This window comes from Nicotiana tabacum, chromosome 12 (genome assembly GCF_000715075.1).
Source record: "Nicotiana tabacum cultivar K326 chromosome 12, ASM71507v2, whole genome shotgun sequence".
NCBI lineage: Eukaryota > Viridiplantae > Streptophyta > Magnoliopsida > Solanales > Solanaceae > Nicotiana > Nicotiana tabacum.
In genome coordinates, this window is record NC_134091.1 from 126753721 (window position 1) to 126764934 (window position 11214).

General features: G+C 32.7%; 1 protein-coding gene across 1 annotated transcript; it reads right to left on the reverse strand.

Annotated features, from left to right (window-relative positions):
* Positions 1-3418: 3418 nt before the first annotated feature.
* Positions 3419-6328, reverse strand: LOC107762818 (NAC transcription factor 56-like). Its single transcript, XM_016581211.2, has 3 exons — positions 5912-6328; positions 5034-5341; positions 3419-4206 (listed from the first exon to the last, which is right to left on the reverse strand). Exons 1-3 carry the CDS (start codon positions 6117-6119, stop codon positions 3733-3735), a joined length of 990 nt encoding a protein of 329 aa, XP_016436697.1. The 5' UTR covers positions 6120-6328; the 3' UTR covers positions 3419-3732.
* Positions 6329-11214: the final 4886 nt, after the last annotated feature.

An 11214-nucleotide genomic window follows, 5' to 3' on the forward strand; every position in this document is an offset into this window, starting at 1 on the left:
TGTTCGGCCAAACTATCTTTTTATTCTTTATCTTTGCCAATTTAAGTTGATCCAAGCTCTTTTGATCTCGCAGTGCAATACATAATAATAACAATAACAACAACCACAACAATACACAACAATATGAAGAACGCCTACAATAATTATAATAACTAGCAACAAATGGAAGTTGAGATAGTAATTCATGCAAAGAGAGGAGAAGCATCTATTTTTTTTTTATTATACATATAAATAAATAAATAAATAAATAAATAGGAAAATATATTATGGGGAATCAAACCCCACCTACAAGGTGGAAGTTTGGGTCATCCACCGTGGGAGCTACCTTGAATCCCTAGCTATGTTTAAAAATTGTCCAATTACTTAATCAATTTTGAAATTAACTTTGATTTGCTTATTCTTAGTCATATATAGGAGAATAACAAAATTTTACCAATGTATTTGCTGGTACTTGGATCTTGCTTCTCCTATGAAAGAAGCATCGTGGAATCAGTGACGAAATCAGAAATTTTATTAAGCAAAGTCAAAATATAAAATAATACGGTGAAGTCAAGAAGATTCAACATATTATATATATACGTAAAAGATTATTTACTGATCTAAACATCATAATTTTCCAGCGAACGGGACAATAATAGCTCCACCACTACATAAAGCCATAACTGAAGATCAAGGTTCAGGAGAAGGGCTAGTTCAAGAGAAAACTAAAGGTAGGTACATGCACTATTTTCAGTCTAGACAGCAAGACATACTTTATTATCTGCTATACTATAACATACATTTTCCGTACGCTTGCAAATAAAGGCAGTGGCGGACCTAAAATTTTGTTGAAGCGGGGTCAATTAAGTTCGGTAACATTATTTCAGTGATAGTCAATAACAGTAATTACAATGTACAACGAAGTGAATTTGTATGTTACTCTCTCTTTTGATAATGCTCCTGGAAAAAATTGTAGTTTGAGATAGTGTTTTTTTCCCTTCCCCCCAAAAAAGAGTTAGACAAAACAACATAATTTTTCAAGAACATCATAAAATTTCTGTCACATAATCACGAAAAAGGAGAAAAACACAACATTTATAATGTACAGAAGTGTTAAAATAAATAAAACAATCAATAAATACACAAATATGCACATACAAGTACAGTAACTTTTTAAGTTATCATCTACAAACAATAAATAATATAATAGTATAAACAACAGAATTTTGCGGCAAAGCGGGTGCAGTTAAACCCATTTTGCTTGATCCTACATGGGTCCGCCCCTGAATATGAGTAGTATACTCATTTTCAAGTATAAAATGCGGATAGTATTGATTGGTTAAATTGTTTAAGAAAGATAAATTTAGAAAATGTGTTGGAAATACGTAAACTGTATAACATGGATGTATGCATGTATCTATATTTTTTTTTTGTGTGTGTTTGTGTGTGTGGGGGGGAGTATGTTGAAACATGAATATCAAATACTTTGTTTATGTCATGTGTAATCAAAGGCGGAGCCAATATTTGAAGTTTATGGGTTCGAGATTTTGGTCCTTTTAAGTTACTAAATTCTAAATTAATAATTTATTTATATTCAATAGATTTCTTAAGACAAATATATGGTTTGAACAAAAGCTACTAGGTTCGTCCGAACCCGTAGGCAAAGAGCTAGCTTCGCCCTTGTGTCTCTCCAAAGGCGAATCTAGCTTGTAACGTATGGGTTCATGCAAACCCGATAGGTTTTGTCAGACCATATAGATGAATTAAGAAAATTATTAAACATTTATAAATATTTTATTATGAATATAATTATTATTGTATATTGACTTGAGGTGTAAAAACTCATAAATTTTAAATCCTAAATTTGATTCCTTATTGTCAATTTTGTAACGATGTGGACGCATGCAAGATTCTAATACATGCATATATTCACCCTTGCATTATGTGTTCCTAAAACAAGCAGCAACGAAATGAAATCTTAATAAAGTAGCTTTGTAATGTTTCCCTTGAAAGGAAATGCAATTAAACGATAATTAATAATTAATAAAATTTGTGGTTTTAATTAAGATAATAGTGATTCCCTTTGTTGACAGCATGATGGTCCCTAAAGTCAGCAAAGAAAGAAAGCTAATTGTGAGGTAGCCCTTTGTTGTCAACTTTTGTGAGACCTATGACATCTTATTAATCCAAGAAAATGACATCCACACTCCACTCAATTAAGCTTAAATAAGTCTAATTAAGATATATTTTTAATTCATATTACTCCCTTTTAGTAAGTGAGCCTTGGTGTAACTAGTGAAGTTACTGTCATACGACCAGGAGGTCACGGGTTCGAGCCGTGAAAATAGTCTCTTGCATAAATGTAGGGTAAAACCGCGTACAATAGACCCTTGTGGTCCGACTCTTCCCCGGACCCTGCGCATAGTGGGAGCTTAGTGCAACTGACTCCCTTTTATAGTACTCCCTTCATTAATTTATGTATTCTACTAGTTTTTTTAGTCCATTCAAAAAGGAATACTATCGCCTTATGTATTATATACACATAGTTTGAGTCTAATCAATAACAAAAAAGATTCATCTCCTAATTCCCACCCTCTTTTTAAATCTTTTTTGTAGCCTTTTGTTGCAAAGTAGACTAAGACTTGTCTCATAAAAGAGGTTAATAAAAAAAAGGAGCAAAGCTAATTACTACTCCTAATAAGTGGAAGACAACGTACTTTATACATTGCGTAGTTTCCTCCAACAAATGATTTCATTAATGGCGTCATTTATGCTATGCACATCGTCAGCTTAAAGAATTCAAATAATATTTACAAGATTTTTAAAAAAAATGCTGAGACTTGTAATTTTGAGAATAAAATTAATTATCTATTACAATAGATAAATTCTGATGCATAATTTTTTATATTGACAATGTATATAACTTAAACTCAACCAAGATATGTGATCGCTTTCTAATATATGCCACTTTTCACAAAGTTTCCCGCAACTAAAGCTTCTTATTTTTTTTTTTAACCCTAAATTAGTAGCTTTGCTCTTCTTTTGAACTATATATGGTAATTGCTCGGTATTGCCATATACTTTTGCAGGTGGAAAGCCAATCCTTTGCTCTTTGACACCAAAAAAGATATAAAAAAAATTAAAGGTTAGCTCCATTATCAAAATTAACAATCTAACCTAGTTACTAGTATCGGCTTTATCATTTAATCTGTAATGAAACTTAAAAAGATTTCAGAAAAAAATGAAACTTAAAAAGATTTAATTTCGTTGCAAACTCAATGCAATTCAACTGATTAATTATAGCAAGTAACTCTTCAACATACTATATCAAGTTGTATGTTACCTTGACATAATAGTTTAAAAACCTATACATTGCCAGTGCACGTAACATCAACTCAAAAAAAAAAAAATAAAAAATAAAAAAAATGGGGAGCTGAAATTTATGTAAATTAAACTTCTATATATGTTCTAATTCTATACATGCAAGATTACAACATTTCATTCTTAATTAGCATCTCTATGTATTCACAAACTCACCGAAAGATGTATGGAACGTTAATTAAACCAAGCATCTACAACCTAACCAAAAAACTGTAGATTATCATAATCTGCTTTGCTGCTACAAAAGTGTGAAAATTCTTGAGTCGAACAATAAGAGATCGATCCATTAACATATATTTCAGTATGGTATTCGGTATATAAGGTTGATTGGATGATTTCGTAGGACAACCTTCCAAATGTTCTTGTTCATCTTTACGAGTACCAATTCATGCCAGTAACTTGATTATAAGGTTGTCGAAATACGACTCCATCACTAAGAGATCCCAGTACTTGATTTTGAGGAAGTTGGCTCAAGAAACTGTTCTGTTCATCTGGTCGTGTAATATTCATGTTTAATTCATCGTCCAATGAGTTCTCTGCTAAGAACCTTTTTGCAGATGGAGAACTCGTGTTATGATCTTCGTTCCAGTACAAACCTGCAGGCAATGGCTGCTTTGGAGGGAGGACACTACTCGATATGGATCCAACGTTGTTGTTGATCATATTGCTAGTGTTGTTATTAATAATTTCTTCATACATATTTTGTTCAAATGGAGATATTGAGGTTGCTATACATGTTGGTATTGATGATCCCATCATATCATTCATATCATCCCTCTCGTGATGATCTATTGGCCTTTGTGTATTATTTTTCTTGTAAATCCGACATAAAACCCAATCATCTAACTGCAAAAAATACAACATATGGTACATTATGAGAAAAAAAATATGTGAAGAAGTAACTAACACTACTAGCTCGTGAAATATTAAGAATAGCATTTGAACAATATTTGAGCGAATTTTTAAAATATTCACTTGAAGTTGAAGTTGATGAGGAGATTATTTGGAAGATATGTAGTCAGAGGTGAACCCAAGATTTGAAAGTGGCGGTGGTACCACTATCGAATGAAAAAATGAGTAAATGCTGGAGCGAAATTCGAACCAAAACCACTAAAAGTCAAGTTGTACCCCTCAAATTAACTAATGAAACGACCTACGCTTTGAGTCTTATGGTACCAATCAATATATATATTCCTGAAATTATCGAGGGCCGATGACCCCGTAGCATTAGGATAGTAATTTCATTTGGAGAAAAAAGTTATGTAGTAGAAAGTTTTATGAGCGAAAATCATTATGTCACTTGAAATCCTTCTCAAACAACTTTGCCGATATTTACCGTATTTCAAATGTAGAAGTTCAATAACAAACTATAGTATTTACAAATACTGAACTTTAGTATTTCTAAATACTAGTATAGTTATAGTAGCACCTTAGGATGGCATAGCAGTGAAGGGCGAGGTTCAAACGAGGAAAGGCTTACGATGGATATCTTGGCACCCAGAGACGAGGACTATAACAACAATAACAACTGCGCCTCAGTTTCAAACAAGTTGGGGTGGACTAGTATTTCTAAATGCTGAACTTTTTTCTTTTGTTGCCAAATGGAGAAATTCAGTAAAAGTTTGAAAATAGAATTAACTGATCAAGATGAAATTAAGACAAAAAATACTGACCCTCAAAGATCCTTTTCTGTTGGCAATATCACAACCAGGGGGCTTGTTATTGGTTTTATTTTCTGTAATCCTATATTCATGCATAATCCAATTAGTCTTCACTCCTTTCGGTGGTTTTCCGCCGTAGAAGACGAGAGCTTTTTTAACCCCAACTTTCTGATTTCCGCCGGCGGTCAATACCGGCTTGTCGGTTCCGGTAGCCTTCCAGTAACCCGACGTCGCCGCTCGGTTCGGCCTCGCTCCATTAGGGTATTTCCGATCCCTTGGACTGAAAAAATACCATTCTTGTTCTCCAAAAGTTGCCTTAGCTGCATCAAACACCCCGAAAATATTCAAAATAAATTGTCAGTGCAAATTCAGAATTTAAACGGATTCAATAATATGAGTTGTTTCAAAATTATGGGTCCAAAATATAATATTAACACTACTTTTTAGATTTTTTTCACGTATAAATTTAAAGTCCATACTCAAAATATTGAACAAGTGGGGCGGGAGAGGTGTATGGAAGGGGATTGAATCCCTTTAGTCAATAAATTATAGTGCGAAAATAGGACAAAAATAAAATTTTAATTATACATTAACAGTTGAATCCCTTTTACAAAAGGAGAATTGTATTGTTGTGTAGTTATAAAAGGGATTGAAAAATTTGTTGGATCACAAGTTCAAATGCTAGTTATAACATTCTTTTCTTAAATCCTCTTATATAAATTTCTGATTCCGCCGCTAAGTGGAAGGATCATCCTAGTTTCACCTTGGCAAGTTGCTATAGAATGAAAAAAAAAAAAAAACATGGAACATCTTTTTGTGTTTATTATAGAATTGAGAAATGAAACTTAAAGAAGAAGAAAAAGAAGATGAAGCTGTACTGAAATATATACCAGGAAGTTCCCATGGATCAAACTTATAAAGATCAACTTCAGCAATAATATCAACAGGAAGAGGAGCAGACGCGGCTTTCTTCTTAAGGTAATGAACGACGAGTTCTTCGTCCGTCGGATGGAAGCGGAAGCCCGGCGGAAGCTGAGGCTGCGGCGGCGGCGGCTGCAGCGGCGGATTACCGGTTGATGAATCGGTAGTACTCTCCATAAATTCAATTATTGATGATCAAGTTAATATTTAGTAGTACTTGATTGTAAGAAAAAACAATAACAAGAGTACAGAGTAAAACGTTGTTAATTCGAATTGTACAACGTTGTTAATTGGGTTTGAAAATTTGGGAATTTTTTGGAAGAGAGAAATTAATGGCAATGGAGGAGATGGTAATAGTAATAGTAGAGAAATTGCAAAGAAGAATAAGATGGAAAATTGTTGGCTAAGCCCCACACCCTTCTTCCTCTTATATGGTATATGGGACCACTGAATTTACGATAATGCCATTGTATCGGGATTTAACTTTTATATACGGGAGGCAGGGGTGAACGGTTGGTTCGACCAATTATTTTACAAAATTAATACCATATCAATATTTTGGTTATTCTATTTTGTATAAATAAAATTAAATTTTTTGAAACCGTCCCAATCATATCGGTTTCTCTTCGGTATCAGTACGATTTGGTTAATTTTTGATATTTTTTTAAATATCATGTAAAATTCACCAGTAGAAGTAGAATACAATAACATATGTTCTTTTATAGGACGTAACAAAACTCTCTAGACATTTTACTGTTTAAAGGGTGATGAATTAAAAAAATAAAAGATGGCTAGAGTATAGATAGTAAATATATTTTTCACATGTAAAATTTATTCGGTATGGTTCAGTATTTTTTCGGTTTATTTTTATAAAATAAAAACATACCCTAATTATCGGCACGGTTATAGATTTATATAAAAATCTACGATTTTTTAAAATAAATCTAAAAATCGATTAAACACGGTACGATTCGGTCGGTTTTAGCGACACTCCTACGGGGCAGTATAAAGAAGCTACTTTTGTTATGACGGTTATATTCAAATCAATTTACTGGCACCTTAACTAATTTATTGAACGGTTTATAAGAGCTCACAAGCAATAGCAGAGGCAAGTTTCATTAAGAAATTCAAAAAATACTCTCGTAGGGGTTCAAAAATTTAGACATAAAAAGATTTTTATCGATATATATAATAATTCTTGAGCGAAGCGATTTGATTGAACTCCTCGACAAATATGTGTCCGCCATTGCAATCACAAGTACAAGTGTGAATAAATCTGCTCAATAAAGTTGGAGAAGACATTAAAGGTGTTGTTACTCATTGTCTCAACTACTGAATCAACCTTTCGACAATTAAAGGTTAATTATTTATAGAAAATATGTGTTGATAAAGGAGAAACGAAACCATAGAACTTGAATAACTATATCAATAATATTGTAAAAAGTCTATAATGAATTCTCATAATACAAAATATGATTGGACTCATTAAAGTTTTTGCAATATTTTCATTGGTGATAAATTAACTTTTGAGTTTTCAAATATTTTTAATATTTGTAGATATAACAAGAATAAGAAATTTAGGAATTTGTTTCATCACATCTCCTTCACATGACCAATCTAAACAACACATCCCTACCAAATTGAGCCAATATTCGGGAGAAAATTTTTAGTTTGTTTCAACTTGCATAGTTTAATGGAAGGAAAAATAGTCATGAATGTGGCAAGTACCAAATTAAAGAAAAAGTAGATGGAGTGACTTCCATTTCAGCTAAAATTGGCAGCCTTAACTAATTGGACGATTTGTGAATGGTCGTCTCCCTGTTCTTCCCTTAAAATTTTTGTTGGTTATACGAACAAAGTCCAACATTAGTAGTTAAAAAATTGATAGCATACGTATAATATGTGTGACGCCTTTTCAGAAAAATTGTACGGGCTTGGCCCAAAGCTGACGTACAATATATCACACAATGTTAGGAGTAACTCTGAGTTGATTTAAACCTACAACTGGTATCAGAGCGCAAGTTCAACGTGAGTAGTATGGTAGTGGCAGAGTGATGGTGCGGAGCTCGGTTTGCTCACTCTTACGAGCTTGGAGGCGGACACACAAGAAAAAGCTAGTTGCGAGCTTCGGTTGCCATAATACTCTAACAATGTGGGTTGCATGTAGGGAATCTCAAAAATTGACCTGTAGATTGTAGTAATGGGCCACATGGAACTTAGCTCGAAGGAAAAACCTCTGAATATAGTAATGGGCCATGTTGAACTTAGTTCAAAGGGTAGATTATTGGGTATGCGAATAATGTCCCACGCTTGGCAGCTGAAAATATTGGGAGCCCATATATGAGGTGTAGGGATCTCTTAATAGCATGTGGCTTTTGAGGAAAAACATGCGGGCTTGGTTCAAAGTAGATAATATCACACCATATTAAGAGTATTTTTGAACCGTTTTTGTTCAATAACTTTAAATATCCAAGACAAATTGGGGACCAATTTAGGATTTAGAGCATGTGCGTTCAGAATGAGTATGATTGAGTTATATGTGCGTATCTTAATTTTTGTTACGTGGACATAGTTTGAATCGATAGCAGTAAGTTTAGTTGAATTCACATAATTTGCTTTTGATTCGCCTTTGACACCCCCAAAACACTGCCTAAGCTTTTGGCTTTCTCAAATCAACATTGAGAGTTAAAATATCCAAGTTGTATAATCTTCAACATTGGTGTAGTTCTTGTTAGGAGTTTGCTTTGACTTTCGTATTATATTTAGTTTTTGTTTATGTCAAAGGAAGGACAACATATTTATCATAATTAAATTTTTTTTTCATAAAAGAAATTAGAAATCTCTCATATTTTGGCTAATTTTTTTCTTGGAGAAAAAAGTTTTGGACTTTTATAAATTGAGGATTTTTCCTTCTTATTTAGTAACATTCATATTATAATCCCTAAGGGGTTTAAGAGTCTTATTTAGGAAATTTATTTTTAAAACAAGTATTAGCTGGTCACTTGCGTGAACCTCTTTACCTCTTTGAGTGAATTTTATGAAATTATTTTCTCGATATTTGTTATTTTCTTTTATATAGTGAAAATGTAAGTCAAGTACTAACCGGATCATATTAAATATTTATGTCTCTTTTAATATATTTCTCTTTTATTATCTGATATATCATCATTGAAGATATATTTTGTTAGCTCACGCAAAACACCTAATTATTTCGATCGTATTTAGGCTTGTATCTACGTAGCATACTATCTATTGATATGACCAAGGAGCAAAGTGAATGTTTTTGAAGAATAAGAAAATCAAAAAATAGGTGTGATCGAGTAGGGACAAGGCCCCATAAAACCGTTGGCTTAGGGTGTGACCCAAAAATCTTGCACAGTTTCCTAAGATGCTCCTGTCCTAATAAAGTATGGTATGAATTTAATGGAATTTTTGACTCTAGAGAGAGCCCGGAGAAATTAAGGGGCGGAGCTAAAAATTTATGTGTTCGGACAAACTTAATAACTTATGATTAGAGATTGTATTCCGAAAGTTTGCTTAGTGCAACTTGGTGCACTAAGCTCTCGTTATGTGCGAGGTTCGAAGACGGGCCGGACCATAAGGGTCTATTGTACGCAGTCTTATCCTGCATTTTTGCAAGAGACTGTTTCCACGTCTCGAACCCGTACAACATCTTAAGATATACTATATATACATCTTACTATATATATATATATATATATATATATATATATATATATATATATATATATATATATAAATTCCTTTCTGATATTTTAATCAGATGGGTGGAATATGAGAGGGCACTAAATGCTGAATTCTTCACCGACCAGGCTTGCATTTCCTGTCAATTCTTGCGGTCACATGAGCTTTCTCATCTCTGCTTTTTGCCTATACTTGTCCCTAAACAATTTTTAGAGTTACTATTAGAAAAGTGTGTTCACCTTCAAAATAAAGGTGCGATGGATTCAGAATTTTAAGTTAATAAGTCAAAAAATCATTGCAGATATGCATTAACTTTTTGTGGTAAGAGATGCTATATCAGTTATTTTAAAATTCTAACTAGTAGTATATAATTTCTCTTGTGAAAATTAAGTGTCGCGTTGACACACGAATTAAAAAAATCATTCGAAAACATTAACAACCCGTTTGGCCATAGATTTTGGCAGCTTTATTTTGAAAAACTATTTGAAAACAATGTTTGTCATGGATATGATCAGATTTTGAAAATAAATTTGAATTTTTTTTCAAGTTTCCAGAAACTGGTTTAGGGTATTTTGTCCAAACACAATTTTAATTTTTAAAAATTATTTTTTAACACAATTTCATAAACTCGTTTTTCAAGTTTCAACCAAATCTATGTCCGAACAGTGGCGGATGTAGTGCTAAAATGATAGGTTCAATTGAACCCATAACTTTCGACGCGTGGTATAATTTATAGGTAAAAATTCATTAAATTTGTAAAAAATAATAGATATGAACCCATAACTTTAAAATATAATTGGTTCAATATTAAAAACCTTAAATATTGAGCCCATAAAGTTTAAATCTGATATCCGCCTCTGTGTCCAAATGCTAGCTAATTATAAGCGTTACTTATTTAAATAAATTAAATTTTAAGTTTTTCTCTCTTTGAACCCTTTAGAAAATTACATAGAAAGTTTATTGAAGTAACGGTAGATTTGTTCCGAATTAATTTGACTAAAACGATACCTATTTTGGATAGAAATAGGTATATATGTGTGTAATTTTATGAAGTTTTTAACTAGCATAAATAATTCTAACTAAAAGCAGTTGGTCCGCTTGTACCCATTACTCATAACATTGCTTATACTAAAAGATGCATACGAATATTATAAGGAGGTGATTAATTAATTTATCGTTGATTGTAGTATTTCATGTAGATATTAGTTTAGGAGATTTATGGATTTTTTTCCTGCGGAAGTTGATCTGCAGCAATCACAAGTCCGGAACCAAAATATAGTTCTTTTGGACTCAAAGAACTAAAATGTGGGAAAAAAATCATAGTGACCAAAATTTAAATAACGCCCTTTTAAAGAGCGCTATACCTTAACGGCCGTTTGCCCGTTAAGGTATAGCGCCCTTTTAAAAGGCGCTATAGTTGAACCTGAAAAGAGCGGAAAGGTATAGCGTCTTTTATTAAGACGCTATACTATAGCATCTTAATAAAAGACGCTATACCCACATAAAAATTTGTCCCCTTCCCTTTCCCGCCAAACCAACAACTCCCCCTCCCCCCTAAAACAAAAAA